The sequence below is a fragment of the Triticum aestivum genome, chromosome 3D (assembly GCF_018294505.1).
Source record: "Triticum aestivum cultivar Chinese Spring chromosome 3D, IWGSC CS RefSeq v2.1, whole genome shotgun sequence".
Classification (NCBI taxonomy): domain Eukaryota; kingdom Viridiplantae; phylum Streptophyta; class Magnoliopsida; order Poales; family Poaceae; genus Triticum; species Triticum aestivum.
In genome coordinates, this window is record NC_057802.1 from 420,701,040 (window position 1) to 420,723,139 (window position 22,100).

The following is a 22,100-nucleotide window of genomic DNA, read 5'->3' on the forward strand; positions in this document are numbered from 1 at the left end:
CTTCGACACGGTGAACTGGGCCTTATTGATGGATGTGTTACGGCACATGGGATTTGGAGCCAAGTGGACGTCGTGGATTGCCGGTTTACTTGCATCTTCTTCCACTAGGGTGCTGCTCAATGGCATTCCCGGCGAGATCATCTACAACAGACAAGGCCTGCGGCAGGGGGACCCAGCCTCGCCACTTCTGTTCGTCCTGGTGATGGAAGCTCTTCACCACCTCCTGCGCTCGGCCTCGGTGGCTGGGGTGCTGCGGCCTCTCGCGCCCAATGGCCTTCGGAGTACCACGTCCATATATGCTGACGACGTGGTTACTTTCATCAAGCCAGATCTGTAGAGTCTCAGGGCATGCACGGTGTTGCTTCATGACTTTGGCGCGGCGTCGGGCCTACACACGAATCTAATCAAGAGTTCCGCCCACCCAATCAGATGTACGGAGGAGCAGGTGCTTCAGATCGCCACCGAGATGGAGTGTCAGGTGCTGGGTTGGCCCTGTCAGTACCTTGGGCTGCCCTTGGGTTTACGGAAGATTTCGGCCGCGCAGTTACGGTACCTGATCGACAAGATGGCTGACCGATTGCCTGCCTGGCAGGCCAGGCTTCTCTTCTGCGCGGGCAGGCTGGAGCTCATTCGTACTACGCTTGCCTCCATGCCTATTCATGCCATGATGGCAATCGATCTGCCTGTCAAGACTATTACAGCAGCCAACAAGATCTGCCGTGGATTTCTGTGGAAGGGGCGTCGAGACGTGCAGGGAGGCCACTGCCTGGTGGCTTGGGATCAGGTTTGCACGCCCAAGGAGCTCGGCGGCCTGGGGATTCCCAATTTGAGACTGTTGAACGCGGCGCTGCGGGCAAGATGGCCATGGCTCGAGAGAACTGACCCCCACAGACCTTGGAACGAGTTCAATCTGCATGTTTCGTGCGAGTCCTTGGGGATCTACAGAGCGGCAACACGTTGCGTGCTTGGCTACGGCGAATCAGCGCGCTTCTGGACTGATTGGTGGCTCTGGGATGGCCGGATTGAGGAGCTAATGCCTAACCTGTATGCTTTTGTGAGAAAGCCAGCGCGGCTGAAGACGGTCAGGCAGGCCATGGTGGAAGGATGGTGGCAAGATATTTCCCCGGACATGACTACGCGTGCTCTGCTCGAGTTCATTGCTCTGGTGGACAGAATGCAGGATGTGGATCTCACGCCAGGGACGGAGGATAAGATCCATTGGGCTTGGGACAGCACTGGGCAGTTCTCGGCTAAATCCGCTTACATGGCATGTTTTGCGGGTAGGATTGAGGCGAACGGCGCTACTCAGATTTGGAGATCCAGGGCGCCGGCCACTTGCAAGGTCTTTGCATGGCTTGCGGCACGGAACAGATGTTGGACAGCAGATAGACTCCAAAGACGTCACTTGCCTCACCCCTCTGCATGTCCTTTTTGTGACCAAGCCCAGGAGACCATTGACCACTTGCTGTTGGGGTGTGTGTTTGCTAGGCAAGTTTGGTCCTGTATTACCAATGCGTGGGGTAAGCCTTCTTGGATGCCTACGGCAGATGCTACCTTGGTGCAATGGTGGACCGCCCTCACTCCGTAGAGGCAGCTAAGGAAAGAGATTTGGACGGTGGTCACCCTTGTGGCATGGACGATCTGGAGACACCGGAATGACATAGTGTTCAATGGTGCTTCCCCCTCGGCAGAGGTAGTGCTTAGGAGGATTGACGAGGAGGGGCAGGACTGGAGGGCCGCGGGTTTGCTCCGTGAGCACGGCTCCTTGCCACGTAGAGTAGTGAGGTTGGATAGCGGCGAGTGATCCGCATGTGGATCATCCTTTTGGCTTTGTAAACCGTGGAGTTGTAAAGACTTGTTTGCCATTCTTGGCACTTTCTATCTATGCTTCTGATGCGTCAAGCTTTTGACGCATCCTTGAAAAAAAAATGCATGACCTATTTCATATGTTTGTGTTCTGTCCAAGATGTTACAAATTTAACAAAAAAATGATGAAGCAAATGAGAAGAGATCAAGAGAAAAATTCATCGCTAGCTATGTTTCAAGCGCAGTCAATGAAGGAGAGAAGCTTGGTCAGAGAGAGAGGGGGGGGGGAGATCAGGAGAGAAACATGGCCTTGGTTATGTTCGCTTGATAAGGCTTGAGTTTGGGATCATGCAATAAGCTGTTTGGGAGCGGATGCACGGAGCACGCATTACGAAAATATAGTAAGGGTGTCTTCAACGCGGTGCCGCAAGTATGAGGCACTAACTGTCCGGGGCGTCTCCGTCGGATACATCCAAAACATCTCCGTGCATTCTAAATATGGATAAAAAACCAAACAAATTTCATGTAAACCGGGCGATTTTCATTTAAACCAGGCCGAATTCATGAAATGGTTGACATATTTCATTAAACAAAAGCGGATATGACATTTTTCTAACATAGCAAAACACTCCTAATCTAAATCTTCGGCGGTCCTGGACACGTCCTTGTCTGACGTCTTACTCTCCCCCGGACGTGGACAGTTCCGTATCCCACACCCTAATCTTCGTGGGAGTCCGCCGCGTGGCCGTGGATGTCACCGGTCTGGCAAGATCCACGATAGACAACAACCTTTGCTTAAATAATAAAATAAGGTGCGAAGGAAAATGCTCGATAAAATCCCATCGGCATTACCGTAAAGACCTCTCCGTCTTCATTAGGCAGATGAGTGCTTGTGATCACTAGTAAGCGTGCACGTGCAACGCACGTATTATAATTAATAATTAAAAAATCTATTTTAAATCTTATTAGCGGGCTTTTTTTTTACCGAGCCATTAAAATATGTCTCATGCCCAACAATGAAAGCGCGCGTGCAATACACGATCCACAGATATGTCTTCATGAAAAAAATCATGATCACATAAATTTATTATAATTTTTTAAAACAACAACTAAACAACATTATGTACTACGCCCTGTGTAAACTAAACTGAAAAATGTTTTATATTAACGTACAGAAGTAATATTTATCTTTGAGATCCTCCTCCGTCTTCATGTATTTTTAGAGGGATTATAAAATATTGGAATGTTTTTAGAGAGATAAAAATAATTAATTGAGTCGCGATTGAAAAAATGATAAATATATTCATGTATTAAAATTTAGAAAACATAAATCCAAATAAAAAAGGTGATTTTTTTGAAAAATAAACATGCTAATATCACTCAACTTAGTCTAAGTCAACTGAAATCTAACTACACCTTTACAAATACTTCAATTTTGGATATGATTCATTCGTTGCCTACCTAGCAGCTAGCTTGGTCTCCGATTCAAGAACGCAATTGCTAATTAGCCGGTAAAAAAACTCAGCCGAGCGCTGGGCATCAGACGAACGGCTGGGCTGGATTGATTGGACTTTTGGTAATTTTCTGGCCCATATCAATGGACAGGGAGCCGGTTCCTCAGTTAGGCCCCTCAGACCGTCACCTACCTTCCCACCGCTTCACGTACAAAAATAAAAAAAAATCCCACCGCCCCTGACATTTCTCCCCGTCGTTCCCCATTCTTCCTTGGTCGCCAGCTCCCTCTCCCCACCGCCAACAAGAGGTTCGCAACCCCTGCTCTTCCCCGCCTTTTCGACGAATCCGGTCGCCCAAGTGGCCGAGGAGGTCCCTGAGCCTGGCATGCTCGCGAGCATCCCAGCGCTAGGCTCTGTCGGAGGCGCGACACTTCCACGCCCGTGCTCTTCCCCGTCCTTCGAATCCGTTGGCCCAAGTGCCCAAGGATGGGCTCGAGCTTGGCATGCTCACGGGCGACCCAGCGCGGAGGCCCGCAACAAGACAACAAGGAGCGGGGCGTGGGTGCGCAAAAACTTCTGGGCACAGTTCGATGCCTCCACTGGTATGAGTAATATTTTTGTGAAATGAATTCTCATTTCTGTATTGACCATCAGGATTAATTCTGATTTGATCTTAGTCCTTAGACATTACTTCGTGTCAACTCTCTGGATTATCCTTTGCAATTAAATTTTAATTCGTACTGTGCAGTTTACCGTGTACTAATGTGCCAATGTAATTTCAATTAGGTGTGCCTCTGTTTGATGTTCTATTCAAGATCCCTGTACAATTGTGTTATTCAAGATACAATAGCACTCGATGATGCTTGCTAACAAGGTCTGCAATGCAATATGCACTGGACTGTTGCTTGCCAGATGACTGGAAGACGGGTACTCCATCCTCTCTTTTTTCCTTCAGTTTTGAAGCAAGATAAATAAGATTCATGCATTGTAATGAAAGCTGCAGATTTAGCTAAACTCAACTGATGGTGTAATATCTCTTCCTATGAGCAGCAGTAATGGTATCTTCTGTAGGAGTAATAAGGCGTTGCTGCATAAATATACTTGACTTTCAAATGAGCGTGTCAAGAGGTTTAATTAGTGTCGATCCCTACTCTAATTATAGCTGGATATCTCGTTCCTGTACTATTTGAAACTTACCAATCAGATGTACAGAATAACAGAAATTTGCTAGATAAGCTAACGTTACAAGGGGAAGTGAACATTAAACATTTCATATAGTGATTGGGAATATCTGATATGTCATCATTGTGTGTTTCCTGTTGTAGATAAATTTGCTTGCAAGGCTCTTGATGATATATCCATTTTCATCAAATTCTTAAGGGTATGGTCAATTGGAGAAGACATTACTATGACTACAAAGATCTGTTTTTTCAGGTGATGAATTGTAACCTTATATTCTTTATTTTATTCTTTTCTGTCTTGCTCTTGTTCAGCATAGGATGCATATCATTATCACTATCATGGTATATTATTGCCATTGAGGAATCTTCCCATGTACTCCCTCCGTTCGGAATTACTTGTCGTAGAAATGGATGTATCTAGACGTATTTTAGTTCTAGATACATCCATTTCCGAGACAAGTAATTCCGAACGGAGGGAGTAGCAAATTTACCTCGAAAGTACAAAACTTTGGCAGATCACCATCAGGTGCAGACAGGTACGTACATTTATACAGAATTTATGATAATTCAAGGCACTTCACGCCCAGGAAAGCAACATTCAGGCAAGTCTCCATCACTACAACTACATCCACCAAGTTAAAGAAAAGGTTCCCAAGTCACCTCAATAGCAAACTCAAAGGAAAATAATGGATTCACACAGCTTTAAAGTAGGCTTTTCTGAAAAGAAAATCAAAATTGAATTAGAACACAACTTACAAAATTAAGGCGATTGGGAGATATGACAAAATTCCTGAAATCTCATAACATTTGTATCTGAATGGCAACAGAAAAATGAAAAAAAAAATCTGAATAACAGTAATTAAAAGGATAGAACACATAGTCAAAATTAGAAGGATTGAACAACATTAGCTTTAAATAGAATTAGCTCGTTGAGGCTGCAAGAACAACATACAAAGCTAGCATGGCTCTAGAACTAACAAAGCACATTTCAGGCAAGCACGCCTGACCGGCTACATACCATTTAATCGCTGGTGCTGAAAGAGATAACTGTGAAACGCAGACCTGCACGCCTCCTTTCGTCCTTGGCCATCTGTGTACCTCCCTTTGTCCAGATGGTGTTCTTCATGTTGCAGGGGGCATCTCCCTCGAGGCTTGCTGACACGTCCATTAGCTTCTGCTCATGCTACACCACATCTCCAACCATGATAAAAAAAAGCAAATGATTCAAGTTCGAGTTAGTCAAGGAGTGACCTGATTCTAACGGAATCATTCAAAAGATATGATCCCACTTTGCATATGCAAATAACATCTTTCAGCATTGTACAATTCTCCTTCTACAAGTACTCATGAGAGTTAAAATATGCATACATGCACCGTCTCTTTGCAATAGTGACAACAAGTGGCACCTGCAGTAGGAAAACATATGCAGTTTCAAGAACTATATGGTATGACAGGTTTATAACATGATAAAATCAATGTAAAAAATGAACAGCCCTATAATTAAACTGAATCTAAATGAATTTGATCAAACTTTAGACAAATTTTCTTGATAATCTATCCCAAATGTGTAGAAAACGTCCTAATACAAGTACTTTTGGTAGAAAGAACCAAGGAATTCAGAAAAGCCTCAAGCCAGTTACACTCAACGCCATCTTGTGCACAACCTTCTTCTTCCTGAACTAAAACCAAAGTTGGCACATTAGCAGGGTAAATCCCAAGCTTTAATAGAGCACACCCGGCAATTGAGGTCGGGACCTACCGGTTTAATGTCAGATTTTTCGGTAGATGAGCTCTCAGCTCAATGGTCAGAGTGCAGTGCTGCCTCCTAGACGGCGCGGGTTCCTCACCTCGGTTCTTACACGGGTCTGACATCTCCTTCTTTATTAGAAAACAGCAGGGGCTTTTCTCCCTAATGGTCTAGTTTTTTTCATAATGTCAGATTTCTGACTGTTATCATTTACCGTATTCCCATACTGTTAGATAAATTCAGAATAAAATGTCAGATTTCGTTTTTCCCGGGACGATGTTGATTATTACCAGTGCTCGTTAGGTCCGTAAATGGGGCATGCTCAAGACTGAAATGGATCTGTGCCTGGTTGGTTATTCATCTGCAACGAATGTATGAATTAGTTTGTTACAAATTATGTGAAAATGCACATGCACCAAATCCCTGAAGAAAATGCAAGGTGAAAATGATTCAAATGGGCTGGTTACCAGCAAGGCGACTAATGCCTTCTGTCGGTTTTCTTCAGGAGAATCTTCCTCGCCTTCCACCTTGACACGAAAACAAGGAACATGTACACGTGCTTGAACAAGATCACCCGAGCAGTGGCACAGCTCATCAGGTGATGCTCTCACAAGCTTTTCAGCAGAACTAAGAGCGCTTTCAACCTTGTGAAGACAAAAGAAAGAATGCTCAGGATCATCCAGTAGTTTTGTCTGGTAGGTATTCAAAGCACTAACTGGAAACTTACACCATCACGATGGTCATGTTTTCGCAGTGCAGCTGCAAGATCACTTAGATGTGTGAAATTCTTCTGTAAATTAGTGTCATCATCTGACAGATCATATGGCTCAAGGGATGGATCATTGAAAATGCAAAGACCTAGTATCACACATTAGTTTAACATGAGAAGAAGTACACATGCAGAGTCATGAGGGACATGAGAATAACTATAGACAGAATCCAGTTTCTGAACTTTGAACTAAAATGCTACATTGCAATATATGAAATGAAAGGGGAATTCCATCCATAGCCTTCAAAATTTAGAATTTGGAGCACAGTGTATCAAAACAAACAGAAAAAACTCGAAGAAATTTACCGATGAGGTATATGATGAAGCCGTGGCAGGGCCACTCTGTAGCGTTGTTCGAGACATCGAGCAGCAACAGCCGTTAGCCACAAGAGAGGCCGACGGACGGACGCCGCGCGCCATAGGAGATGCCAAAGGGTGGGGCCGGCGGCGGGCGTCGTGCACCATAGGAGATGGAGGAGGGCGGAGCTGGAGGCCGGCGTCGTAGGAGAGGCGCACGGGCGGGCCAATCCGATGGCGAGCAGCGCGAAGTGAGGTTCTGCCGGCGACACAGGAGATGGTGGAAGGGCGGGTCAGGCGGCAGGTGCCGTGCGCCATAGGAGAGGCGGACGGGCAGGACGACGTCGAGCGGGGTGAAGGGAGGTTGCGCGGGCGGCGGGCGTCGTACAACCACAGAGGGGAGCGACCCGAAGGCAAAGGGAGCACGGCGGTGGGGAGGGAGGCGGGGGCGCAGTCCGGGCAGGTGAGGTGAACGTGATGAATGGGGGCTCAGATGCGTTTAGCGGCTTGTTGTGTGGCAGCTTGTTTGCGTGAGGGGGGCTGCAGGACGTGGGCAGGGTAGTCTGCCCTCGCAGAACATTTAATCCAGATCGTTGATTTGTGTGGTAGATGCTTGATGTAATGTAGAACGTTGGATGTAAATTAGTGGGATCGATCAAACGTCTCTGGTACTTCTGTGTACATTTTGTGGTGTGGTTTTAGGGGAATTCATGTTTGCTCTTTTAATAGTAGTATAGATATAGATGAATTTCTGGCAACGAGGCATCCTATATCAATAATACTAAGATGTGAAGGAAAATGCTCGATAAAATCCCATCGGCATCCACGGATCCGCCAAAGTAAACGCCTGCCCGCTTGCGATGGGGATCTGCAAACTACCACGTGGTCTAATATAGGTCAGAGGATATGCTTTATTATACCCATCTAGGAGTATGTAGGTCAGAGGATCTGCGAACTACCAAGTGGTTTCCTGTTGGCCGGCCGTGCCCCTATCATCCAAACCCGTACGTGGATGTGCTGTTGCTACCGGTCGACTACTAATGATAGTGATAACAAATATGGTTTCGGTCTGTTGTGCTAATAAAGGAGCTGTGTTTGAAGGATTTTCCCTTCAGGAGATCGATATGCACGCATATGTTGGTCGAGCATGCTACATCATCGTCTAGATTGACGAAATTGACACCTCATAGTCTAGAAGAGTATCTTTTTCACTGAACGAACATTGCAGAAAAATATAAAATAAATTCAGAAAATGCGATCACCGATGCCCAGTCTAGACTTGAACCTAATGGGTTCGTTTCAGCACAAAAAATCATACCATCTGAGTTGTCCTCGGTTCGCCAATTATCCAGCAATTACTCGCTTGAATCCATCACCAGCGACGAGGATTGAGCAAAAAGAGTGCATCGTGTGAAAAATCATACCACGAATGTTGTCAACTGTAATTTCATAATTTTTTGAAACTGCCCACGCAAAACATATAATTAAGTTTCCACTATGTAGCTGCTGAAACGGGCGTATGTTTTGAGAACTCAACGGACAAAACTACAAAAAAAAGAAGAGAAAACTGCAAACAGAGTGAGTGAAATAAGCAGTACACGTCATCAATAAATTGCTTTATATATAATATAAAATACAAATCATCGTGGTTCCGACCAAATTGAGGTCGAGAATTAATTAGGATCAAGTTTGTTTGCAAGTAGATTTTACATAGAGATTCACCTCGCCCAAACATTAACCAAGCACGCTGTAGATAATTTCCATTTTCCGGAGGATTACCGAGGCCCGATCCTGCACCACCTTCCATGCGTCAGCGACGTGGTACTCCTCCGTGAGCGTGCTCCCGACGGCGCACCTGAGCATGTAGACGCCGCCTACGTTCGCGGAGCTCATGTATGGGCCCGGGCCGACCGCGTTCACCTCCTCGAGCAGGCCCCGGTTGAGCTCGTTGGCCGTCTTCTCGCCGCCGAACCTCTCCGGCGACCGGAGCCGGAAGCACACCAGCGCGAACTGCCTGTCCGTCACCACCTCGAACCTCTCGTCGGCGCGCACCATGTCCTCGAACGCCTCGGCCATGCGCACGTGGGAGCGGATGTGGTCGCGCAGGCCGTTGACGCCGTAGCAGCGGAGCACGAGCCACATCTTGAGCGCCCGGAACCGGCGGGTCAGCGTCATGGTCCAGTCCTTGTAGTCCACCACGTCGTGCCCCTCCGACGCCGCGTCCTTGAGGATGTACTCCTGCTCCGTGCCCAGCGCCGCGATGAGCTCGCTCGGCCTCTTCACCCACATCGCGCAGCAGTCGTTGTTGGCCAGGAGCCACTTGTGGGCGTTCATGCTGAACGAGTCCACGGCCTCCACGCCGTCGATCACGTGCCGGAACTCCGGGCAGACCAGCGCCGAGCCAGCGTAGGCCGCGTCGACGTGGACCCAGACGCCGTGAGACGCTGCGACGGTGCAGAGTTTACCGATGGGGTCAACGGCGGTCGTCTGGGTGGTCCCGACCGTCGCGCACAGGAACAGCGGCACCAGCCCGGCGTCCACGTCGGCCTGCATGGCGGCTTGCAGCTCCGTGGGCGAGAGCGCGAACATGTCTTCACGGCACGTGTGTATCGCGCGGCAGTGGTCACGCAGGATCCCGGCGATCCGTGCAGCCTTGCGGAAGGCGAAATGGGTCTGGTCGGAGCAGTAGACGACAAGGTCGCCGATCCTCCTCTCGCCGATCTCGGCGAGCTTCTTGTCCCTGGCGGCGACGAGGGCGCAGAGTATGGCCTCGCACGAGGTGCCCAGAAGCGTGCCCCCGCCGCCACCGGCGAACAGGAGGCTCTCGGGCAAATGCAGCGCCTTGCCGAGCCAGTCCACGACCACCATCTCCAGCTCGGTGGCGGCCGGCGAGGCGGCCCAGGTGAAGGGCACCACGTTGATGCCGGCAATGAGCGCCTCCCCGAGGGCCCCGACGGTGCTGCTGGACGCCGGGAAGTGCGCGAAGTGGCGCGGGCTCTGCCAGTGCGTCATGCCCGGGAGGATGAGGTCGCGGACGTCCCTGAGCGCGGAGCCGAACGCGTCGGGCTCCGGGCGGGACGGCGCCTCCGCGGGGAGCACATTGCGGAGGAAGCCGGGCGTGACGCTGGGGTGCACGGGGTGGTCCCCCATGCCGCCGTAGTACTCGGCGATGAAGTCGATGACCTGGTGGCCCTGGCGCCGGAACACGTCGGCGTCGAGCACGGTGGGGCACTGCGGCTTCGCGTCAGCCACCGCCGGGGCGGCGCCATTGTGGGCCGCGCCGTGCATGGTGGCGTCGAAGCACTGCGACGGTGGAGCCATGTGTGGAGTTAATGTGGGGAGATGCGCTCGACGTACTGCTATCAAGCAGCTTAGCAGCAGGATCAGCGAGTTAATGGGCCTGCTGAGCAGTGATCAATTGCTGCTAGCGGCAACCTGTGGCGATGTCGACTGATGCTAAATCAGGACGGCAAGGGTAGCTATTTATACAGTTGGGGCACCCGTATTACGGTATTATTCACGGTGCACGTCACTCTCCCGTGATAATACGAGCGGTACTAGTAGCGCATGAACGCATGAACTATATGGGATTAATTATATCGGTCGTCCACGAAATAGGTTTTCCGTGGGTTTAAGACGAGTTGTGAGGCGCCAAAAGCGACGTCCGGAGAAAATAATGCACGCGGTCGAGCTAGCTAGCGAATCCCAAGTCAGAACTGACTCCACCTGTCCGTAGGCTTGGGCACAATAAACTAACCCAATGGAGTCACGGTGCATGTCGTGCAACGGGAAGCCACGTCTCAAGCTACCGCACCGCGCGCGACAGTGAGACGCCGTGAACTGAAGGTGATAGCCGGTAGGTACGGTGGCCAGCACGTAGTACAAGCGAAATTCTGATTCAGTCCGATGCTTTTCTCGCTCGACTAACATTTCGTTAAGTCTCAATTCATGTTATATCGTGAGAACTTGCATTGAGATCCGTGCAATTTTTTTCAAATTTTTTTTCTTCTCTCTTGTATGTTATGTCACTTGATTGAGACTTGATTAAATTTCAGTCGACTAAGACCTAACCACCCAAATTTTTATGTTTAATCTTTTTTGTTGGCTAATTCTTATGCTTGATGATGCATATATTTCTAAGTTCGATCGAGAAATTCTTACCCTTAATCGATGATCCTGGACCTTGATGGTCTATTTACCGAAAACTGAGCTGTTACATACTTTATAAAATTGCACCATTAGGACCCTTTTAGGATGCCTATACTGCAGTTTATAACGAACTGTAATATTCTTAATAATGTGATCTTTTTGAACTACTAAAAAGATCTCTACAACTGAAAAAAGGTCTCTACCCTCGAAAAGTCCATTCTGCACCCGAGCTCATATGCTTTCGCATGAACAGTAAAATCGAAAAAAAAATTCAAAAAATTTCAAAAAAATTTTGAGAGAAACATTGACAAAAAATTTAAGTGCCTGCAAAAATTCATCGTGAAATCACATTCCTGTAAGGCGTGACAAAAAAAACAAATTCAGTGCTTCAAAATGCGTTTGAAAGTAGCTTTTTTCAGAGTACTGTTTTTGTTTTTTTTTGCCACGCCTTCTAGGAATGTGATTTCATGACGAATTTTTGCAGGCACTTAGAACTTTTGTCAATGTTTCTCTAAAAAAAATTGGAATTTTTGGAATTCTTTTTGGTTTTTTTACGATTTTACTGTTCACCCGAGCTCATTTGAGCTCGGGTGCAGATTAGCCGCGTCCCTCTACCCTCCACTTCTATTTTAAAGCCGAGAAACGGTTGTTCCTTCGTTGCTTTCCTTGTAATCTCGGAACGCTCTTGCTACTTTCTTCCACACATATGTTCCCGCACTTCTATACATATCCAAGTTCGTAAGATGTGTTTGTTTGGATCATGAATTGTCGTCTATATCCTGAGGGTAACATGTAGGTTCAAAGCATCAAATATAGCTCCCATGAGTGCAAAAGTGCATGGCTTTGATTCCTTAATAAGTAAGGCTATACAAAGCTCATGATCATGGACATGTAGATCTACATCATGCGAACTCATTCGAATGGTTGACCGCATTCGGGTGGGGCGCCACAAAATTGTCTTCAGATGCTTCGCCTCATCCCCCTCTCTCTCATCTATGCATCCATGCATCTAATAGGATGACATCATCAAAGATTCTTCTAAATTCGGAAAATCTAAAAATGTTTATCCCTTAAACCGTTAACCTGATTGACGATCTGCTTTCATCCTTGTCTTCCTCGCGTGAGATATTGAAAATCAGATCTCATGTTGACATGTTTCGGCAACTTACTTTTTGTCCGTACTTGCGAGATTATTCTACTTTCGTGTGAGGTTATTAGTCACTTACTTGCCAGGCTACCGAATGATAATTTACATCAATGTAGAATTTGCTTCGTGGTACTTGTATGGGTTGATACCCACTTCTTACTTGTTTGTAACACTTGAATACTCATTTTCTAACTATGCATATCATTGTAATGTTTACAAGAAAACAAAATTCTTGTCTGGTAACTCCTAGCATGGCAACCATGGTGACATATCTGGCAAATAGTAGCGGCGAAATAAATCTTCAAAACATTACAACATGGGATCATGTTTTGAAGCCCTTGTTGAGATGATGCATACATGGTGACTAATTGGATTAATTGTTTGTGAGATAGATCATTTCAAAAAATCAAATTAGCAATCAATGTGATTATATCAGAATGATGTGTGTAAGATTCATGCATGCATGTCCTCACTCTGTAGGCAAAATTTCATTGAAAAGGAGCAGCGTGAGAGAAGACATGTATGTGCACGATTGCTCCTTAGAATTTTCCTTGATTGTTTTCTTGACTTAATGGAATGCATCAAGCAACTCCTCGTTTTCCAAATACTGCAAAAGACTATAGTATTCTTTTTTTTTTGAGAATCACGGGGGAGGAGTCCCTTCACCTGAATATATTGCTCAAAGTGGCCATAATGCCAGGAGAGTGATCCAGTTTATAAGGAAAACCGGATCGAAAACCTTAACAAATTGACCCCGTTTATGAGGAAAACCGAGCCGAAAACCAGACAAGTAACGAGTGTTACAAGAAAAGGAGAGGAATAGGATGCCCAACATAAGGCAAGACCTAGCTAGCATACTAACAGGACCAGGTAGATGAGGGGTGCGTCGAGGGATCACAATACCAAGACTCTACAAACAGCCTAACGCACCGCACCGGCGTGCGTATCAAACCCCACAGCACAACGGAGGAGCATCCACAATCAACGAGTGCCAAAGCTTAACATGAACCTTGTGCCAAAGCTTAACACGAACCTTGACTGAGCGCTCCGCCACGGAAGTTCAAGACGATTAGCAAGTCGGAGAGGCGTCATTGCGTCGTCATTAAGCAAAGGTAAACCAAGATGAGACCAAGAGCCCGAGGCTCGCCTCATCAGAGCAGGGGCATGAGCATGCATAGAGCAGGCCAGAGACCACACGTAGGACAGCCGAAGAGAAACACCTGAAGAAGAACACACCACCCTCGGTCCTGAGCAGGCCGCACCACCACGACCAACCCATGGAGCGTGCAAACGGGATCCAAAGTTCTTCGAGGCGACGCCCCAAAGAGGGAAGCGACGATGCCGACGCCGTCGCCCGACCCGACTGGGTCTTAGGCTTTCGCCCAAAGAACTGGATCCAAGGGTGCGTGAAGGGTGGACTCCACGGCGGCGCCTCCAAGAAGGTGAAACGACGTCCACAGACGCCGACGCCGTCGGCCGGCAAGAGCGCTGCAATCTTTCGCCCGGAGCAACACCCACACCCACACCCCCACGCATAGCACCTCCGCTGACCCGCACACCTCCCACGAAGCCATCGCGCCATGACCAAGCAGGAGCCACCACAATCCTCGCCGTCGGCCAGACGCCGACGAGCCGAACACGACCGAAATAGGCCAGATCCAGCAACCCACTGCTGCTGCAGCGCCACAGAAGAGCCCCGAGCAGGGAGGGAGGGCCGCCACCCCACCCCAACTCGCCGGACGAGCTACCAGATCGGCAGCCGACCGGCCGAAGCCCCAGCCTGAACCACCACGGCACCTAGCCGGAGAAGACGCTGCAGGAGGCCTCCAGGACGCGCAACAGAGGAGCCGAGCCTCCCTCCACCGCCCGCGCCAGCCGCCGCCTGCGGATCCCAGATCGGATCGGGACCGAACAGGCCCGACGACTGCGACCTCGCGCACCGCGACGGTGCGCCCACCACCGCGACCAGACGCCGCGACGCATGCCGAAGACCGCCTCCGTCGCGAGCAAGGACGCTGCCCCGGAGCCGAACGCCGGACAGCCGCCACCCGCACACGAGATCCCCTCCTCCCGAGTGAGCAGCGGCCAGAGAGCACCCCGCCGCCGCCGGCTCCGCGCAGGCTTTGCCTGCCGGAGGTCACCGGCGACGGTGAGGAGGAGAGGGGCTGGTGAGGGGAGGCTGCGGGGGCTGGTCCTTCTCCAGGAAAATAGAAGTCATCTCACTATAGTATTCGTATACTATGGTATTGTTTGCACACAAGCTAACATACTATGGTTCTCAATACGGTGGTCTTGAGAACTTTGCGTCCAAACATAGCCTAAGTTTGAAAGCATGCGACTCGGGTAGTTGAATATTTCTACACATTTCTTAGGTCTTATATAAGCAGTAAGGGGAAATGGTGCTAAAAGCACACTTTCAAACATTGGTTGATTAAACATGAATTACTCTTTGCTAATTTCCAGTTGCTTCAAGTTTTATAAATCTTACTCACTTGAAATTTGTACATTTGTAAGGCTAAAATTGCACTCTCTCATGGCGTGCAACTTTAATTCGAGGACAAGAGGTACTAGAGCCATACACTGTAACCCTACGAACAACCTTCTTCCGCGACCTCCTCCCTTCATTCTCTTAATCTAGAGTTTTGCCACCTCCTCCTCCTTCTCCGCCTTCTCATGTTTTGTTTCGATCATCCACTGTCAGTGGCGGCAACGTTGAGGCAGGCTGTTGATGCACTGATCATTCGTACATCTAGGTCGTCAGGGTACCATATTGCTCATCTAGACATCGTTTAACATCCAAGGCATATCCAGGTTGATAGTGACCTCGCCATCACCGTCACATTTTATCTCAGTGTTATAGGACGGTCTATGGTTGCTTTTCATTCTTCCTCCCTCTTCTCCTTCCTACTCCACCTAATACATTAACTATTATTTTATGCAGATCGATCCTAAGCATCGCCTTAGGTCCACTTGTCCCCAACAACGAGTTGTCTTCTCTCTCGAATCGCCTTGTCATCCTTCCAGAAAAAATATGAGTGGGAACCACTTGGGAACCGAAAATGGAAGCAAAATACCAACTCCCTCCCATTGCTTGTTCAATGCAAGTGTCTTTGCATCCCACAATTCAGTATCATCGGCGAGAAGGGTGCCATCAGCATCGGCGTTAACGTTGGGCACACACAATTTCGAGGTCCGAAGAGGGCAGCACGAGCACGTGGCTAGGAAGCCAAGCAGGCAACACCGATTGGAACATCGGCCAATGTTGAAGTATTTGCTACATCTTTCTCAAACAATTTGAGCTCTCAGGCATGCAGGTGCAGTTCAACGTTTTATTGGAGACAATATATAGGTCTTGATCAGCAGCTTATTAGTGAAAAATAGTTGAGTCCCTAGACAAAGGGCGAGTGTAGAAATATATTGTCCACCTATCTCCAATAGCTTGAGAGAGTGATAAAATATACCACGCACTTACCTCAACAATGAAACATGCTACTCCCTCCGATCCATAATAAGTGTCGTAGTTTTGAATTTGGTATGAAGGGAGTAGGTTGTAAAAGCCACTTGCAAGCTGGCTTCAGTGAAAGGAATCGTTCCAATAGATACGAGTGGATCATGTGGATGGTACGGTGTAATCCACCGGATAGAACCACATGGAGCACACGCTGCAGCTATGGTATTTCCTAATATTGATGGTCCGGTCACCCTTGAAGCGTTGGCAAATCGAGAGGCACAAGCATTGGCGGAAGATTTGTACCTGCAGTACATCTTCATGGCGTCAGATTGTGAGGTAATTGTTCAAGCAATCAACAAAGGAAGTGCGGCTCAGTTCGGTGCAATTATACATGAAATAACAGAATGTTCGTCATCTTTTACCTCCTGTAAATTTAGTCACGGATACAGAACCCTGAACTTCGAGGCTTACAACTTAGTAAAGCATGCTCATCATCTAGGGGTTGACCGCCATGCTTGGTTAGAGACCTTCACTTTTTTGCTGTAACATTGTGAAGCATGAATAAAAAGATTTGCCAGGTTGCCTAAAAAACACATGAGCACACGCTGTGGGAAAAAGGTTGGTTTGCTGGCCAGGCTAAACCGATTAAGCTTCCCCTCCCAAAAAAAAAAAACATATGATTAAGCTGGCCAGGCCGGGTTGGTGGAGTCCACGCTGGTTAGGCTGGCACGTTTTCCGGTCAAAGTCCTACCACTCCACGACTGCTCAGCTGCAGGTCGTTGCAGGCCTCCGCGTGGTGGCAACGCCTTCGTACAGCGCGAGTGAGATCGCGTGTTCGATCGAGTTCCCTCCCCGCTGTCCGCTCTACAGCTCGTTGAAAGCTTGGGCACAGCAGCTATAGCTGCACCGTGCAAGCTGCATGCATATTCGTTTTGATATGCGTATACCAGTCGTGCTTGTGATCAAGATAATGCAACGAAATATATATTCTTACCAAGAAGAAGAAAAAGGAGGAGTCGCGGTAGCAGAAGAAACTGCTCGAGCCCCGACAGCCGACAGCATCGACGAAAGTAAACAGCTGCCCGCGACGGCGCTCTCCCACCTAGCAGATCGATAACGTTTATTCGGTTCGATCGTATCCTCTACCAGGCCGGGGTGGTTGGCCACTTCGGGCTTGGCCACGAGCCAACCTTCTTAATTACTTATATTATCGCCGTGTGTGGTGTTGCTCGAGTTGAAATACTACTATATGTGTTTGGTTTGTGGGCTAGAAATAGCGAGCTGCGTTTTTCTAAAAGAAGTAAATATTGTTTCTAGCGCAGGCAAATCGGTACGCATATGATCGTGCACGCTACGACGATCGATGGACTAGCTGCCGAGAAGCTATTGATCAATTGGCAAGCAGTTACGTGATCTTGAGTCGAGTCGATGTTATATCTAGGCAAACTCAACATGTATGCATGGTACCAACTCTGCATGAACCACGACTGTGAGGTGCATGGTCAAAACCCCATTGCTAGGTCCTGGCAACTGCGTGAGAACACCATTGCAAGTGCCGATGTTGTAAAAAATATGTTCAAATGCAAACAGTTATAATAGCTTATTCTGTTATTAAGGTTTAGCGAGTCCATTGGCGGAGCTAGCCAAGGATATCAAGGGGAGCAAAACACAAAAAACGTGATTCTCTAAGAAGGTAAAACGCTCTTATTTTTCTGTTTTGGACCTCCCAGAAAAGAATTTTTTTTGATGATTCCTTCAAAACGGCGGGAGCAGGAGGTCATGTTTTCACTGATTCTCTTCAAAACATGGGGGGGGGGGGGGGGGGGGCTCTCACCCCACAGCTCTGCCACCGAGTGAGTCTCTCGTGACTACGTATATACTTCACTGTGAAAAAATTCGAGGTGTGATACAGGTATGGTGAAGTATCTGTCGGCCCAAGGATTTGACGGGTTGGGTATCCTGGCCTCCCGTCGGATGAACGTTGCCCTCATGCTTAGGTGGGTTTGCCGGATCATTCACTGGGAAGGGGGACTGTGGTTACAGCTTATCCAGGCAAAGTACCTTCGGGGCGTGCCTCTTCTAGCCTGCGACCGCATGGAGGGCTCCCTGTTTTGGCATTCCATATCCAGGAGATCAAACATGAGATTCGCCTGGGGCTGTCCTTTTCGATCAGTCATGGTGGTGGGACCATGTTTTGGTTAGATCGTTTGGGTGGATGGAACCCCTCTTTGCTCGGGGTTCCCTGCCTTGTTCCCATTTGCGGGAATCATTTGCTATTAGTCTTGGAAGCTCGCCAAAATGGACAGTGGAACATCGTGTTCTGTCGCTCACTTGGCCCGGCAGAGGTGTTAGAGTGGTCCAATCTACTCGAGACCCTACCTCCGGTGTTGGCTAACAAGCCTGATTCGACGCTTTGGCGCCTCTCTCCCTCGGGAGTTTTTTTGGTGGCTTCAGCATATCGGGCGTTGTGCCGGAGTCCGACGATTCAGTGGGTGGCGCCCCTTTGGAAGGCGCCTCTCCCCTTGAAGATTAAAATTTTTGTCTGGTAACTACTGAGAGATCGCCTCCCGTCCGGGACGGAGGTGCTCAAGTGACATGGCCCGGGTAATGGGTTCTGCCCCTTGTGTGGTGTCCCGGATAATGGGATCCATATCCTCTTTTCTTGCACGGCGGCTAGATTGCTATGGAGCTATGTCTAGGAAGCACTCGGACCCAACTTGCTAGCTTCCTCCAGGCCAGAGCACTGCAGACTGGGAGGCAAAGACGCCTCTTCTGGCTGGTCTTTGTTGCGACACGCCTCTGATGCTTTCTTCAAATTTATCACATTCCTGCAGCACTGGCACCCGTTGGCTAGGCAACGGGACCAGGCACGCCTTGGGCGGATGCTGAATGCACTTCAGGCCACTGCTCGTCAACTTGCTCCGTCTATGACCGCTTGATGTGTCGACCACTTGGTGGTCTTTTTTATGCTTTCTTTTCTGTTTCCTTTGGGCTTGCTTGTGTTATGGTCCCAGCTGACTTTCTGTGTTGGTTGTTGGTACTCTTTGTTAGACTAGTTGGTTGCTTTATTTATAAAGCGGGGCGAAAGCCTGTTCTGGGGAGTATGGTTCAAAATTTTGAAATTTTTGGAAAAACTCATATAAGTGTATTATAGGGTGTAGTGTGAACCTGTTAAGGATAACTTTTTAAATATGATGTATGTACAAAGAACAAAGATGGGGAGGTATATTGGTACATAACAGAAACTTAAGAGGAACAAATTTATTTAGTTTTGGTCAAACGGTGATGACTTTTTACCTGGAGGTTCTCTAGTTTTTTTTTCAAAAATTTGACATCTGACATTTCTACTTTCTTATCTGATTTCTCGTGTACGGGCAGCATGATCATTCAAACATTGTCAAATTCATCAGCCCTTGCATAACAACCTATATCAGAATGGTAACATAACCGTACTACACCCATTTGTAATTGGTATCATCATGTGCGCTAAAAAACCCAATATATCTTGCTACTGTAAAAAAATTGATTTATCGACATGAGTACGTGTATAGCATCCCGTTTTTTCAAGGCAAACGCATGCTCTTTATTAATCTGAAATCACAATGTTTATAGATATGGTGATAGGGTCATAGGGGAGACACAGCTAAACATGTCGGCCTATACCAAAAATTTGATCTGGCAACAGGTCTAAGTGTATAGCATCCCGTTATCTAGGTGAGACCGCGAGAGCGGCTTGGAGACCTGCTCTCCTGGACTTTCACCTTGTAGACGTACGCTGCTGGCTTATCTGGCCACGGGCAATTAGAAACAAACCATATTTGATTCTCCCGGGATAGATTATGTACGGTAAGGCAATTTGATTAATTACCTACCTGTCAGTTTTCAACCCTAGTTAGATCACACATTCTCAATCAAAACATGATGAGTAGATGGCCCTTTCTCTAACAAAATAATTGGCTGACTACTAAATGTTGGACAGTAATTATATATGGGCGCAATTATAATTGTGCCAGGCAAACAAATATATTTGTAACAAAAAACATGAGTACGTATGCTCTGATTAGGTATAGAGATTTATGACCGGTTTACGGCCGTGTTAGATGACTCTTCCTGAAATAAATAAGATGTGGTTAGGTAGGGTGTTTGGGATGGCCACCTACCAAATCATGGATTTTATTTGAGCGATTATTATAGGTACAGTATACTGTAGGCGCACATCATATACAACACCTAAATACGCATATACATATTAACTATTATATATATGTAAGACATTGATATCTTATTTACAATGCATACTTTATATTATACATTATCCCTTGTTGATAATTCAGTTGCAATCAGCAATAACACTAGTTATTTCATTCGGTCTGCTAGCTGTTTAGGTAGCTGGTAGGTTTAAGTATGAAATTACTTGTATGTATTTCCTTATATACAATTAGTTTGACGACGCGTACATCAATACTATAAAAGGGAACTGTCGGTATATGTCGGTATGTATATAGATACAATATTATTTTGCGAAAACAACATTATCTCGTACAACCATTTACGTATATACTTCTAGGACGTATGTACACTATATATGTGTACAAGCTTGGCAAGAAGTTGGCTTAGTGATCCAAATGTTCGTTGCTTGGTCGTTCTCATACTCAATATAAGAAAATATATTGAACTCAGCGAAGTCCTCGAGAAGTGTCGAGGAGAGTATGTAAGTTATGTCCCATCAAAAGCTAATTACTAATTAGCTTGATATACAACTTCAAAAGTTATCCTTGTATATCAACTCTGAACACAAAAAAGAGTAAAAAAGACAACAGGTATTTCTTGTAGGTTAATCGATTGAGTTGAGTGCACTTTGTTTTCGATTCCGTCAAGTTACATTCCCTGCCTGTGATGTCCGGGTCGTTGTTGTAACATCTTCCAGGTCGGCCTCTATGTTGAAGAAAACAAATGCAAGCATGCGCTGTCATATCAGTTTTTATTCTGCATTCATACTTCTAAAGTTTGGATCCTCTTAGCTGGTGAACGTTTGCTGGGAAGGGTTGGCATTTGCGAACGTTTAGATGGCAGCTTTAGTTGTATGGGGGTTGGCAGTTTCGTCAGACCAGCATGGCAGTTTCTTCAGAGAAAGGCATCTCATGCTAAAACTGTCACCATTTGATCTCGTGTCGCAACTAAACAGTCAGAAGGATGCGTTCGCTTGTCACCCCCTTTCTAGCTAACGTTCGCCAGATAACATCATCGTAAAGTTTTGAGTTGGTCAATTTTCAATCGGTTTTCTTTATAACTGATCAATTCTCTTCTTCTATACGAGAGCTTTTTGCTGGTTGCAAAAAAAATTGAAGTTGATGATGAGTTTACTCACCCTCATGCACCCTTACATGTGTGACCTATTACACCTGAAACCGAAACTGCAAAAAGGTTTTTTGTGTGTGGTAAAACCAGAGTCGAGCCGAGCATGTAAGTGCAGGAGTGGGGTATGTACACGTCTCTTTATAATAGACCAGAGTCTGGAGCAACCATGTGCACTGCGATGGTCACTTCTTATGATCATTTGGCCCTGCAACACACGAATAATTAATTAATGCAAAAGACAATTCGTGCATGCATGGCTATATACTTAGTAGAATGGAGTTCACACCAGTCCCAGTCCATATGATTCGACCAGATGATATTAATTTATTAAGTGATGCTGTTTATAATGCTTCAGAAAAAATTCATGTGAATGAATAATGCAGTATAGTCTTCTCGCAAAAACAGAAAGAATAATGCAGTACAGTCCTCGGGAGAGTTGGGTTGTACAACCAGCAGCCAACGCGGTTAGTGGCTAACCAAGATGCAGTACCAATGTACCATGGCATGCAGCTAGCCAAGATGCCAAAATGATCTGGCGCGCGTGAGGAGCGCCGATCGAGTGCCAACATATGCAATGACTTGTTTTGATCTATCCAACAGATGAACACTTTGCGCGAGGAGACAGTTTGCAATTGAATATGTTTGTTTAGCTCACGAGATTTTGTGTCGATTCACAAAAAAATGTTTGTATGGAAAGCATCTTAGATGGAACCCCTCTCGCCCCCGTGTCGCTCCAACAAG

The 22,100-nt window shown here is 47.0% G+C and overlaps 1 protein-coding gene and 1 long non-coding RNA gene across 3 annotated transcripts; both read right to left on the bottom strand.

Annotated features, from left to right (window-relative positions):
• Positions 1-4,921: 4,921 nt before the first annotated feature.
• On the bottom strand, positions 4,922-7,773 carry LOC123079306 (uncharacterized). 2 transcript variants are annotated; one of them, XR_006437919.1, is made up of 5 exons: positions 7,264-7,772; positions 6,916-7,046; positions 6,656-6,832; positions 5,460-6,549; positions 4,922-5,158 (listed from the first exon to the last, which is right to left on the bottom strand). It is a non-coding gene; the product is annotated as an uncharacterized lncRNA (long non-coding RNA). The 2 variants fall into 2 exon arrangements; XR_006437920.1 differs by having other exon boundaries at positions 4,938-5,063; positions 5,198-6,549; positions 7,264-7,773.
• Positions 7,774-8,837: 1,064 nt separating this feature from the next.
• LOC123079307 (tyrosine decarboxylase) lies at positions 8,838-10,798 on the bottom strand. The gene has a single exon (XM_044502047.1). The coding sequence runs from the start codon at positions 10,573-10,575 to the stop codon at positions 8,989-8,991; it is 1,587 nt and encodes a 528-aa protein (XP_044357982.1). The 5' UTR covers positions 10,576-10,798; the 3' UTR covers positions 8,838-8,988.
• Between the last annotated feature and the right edge of the window lie 11,302 nt (positions 10,799-22,100).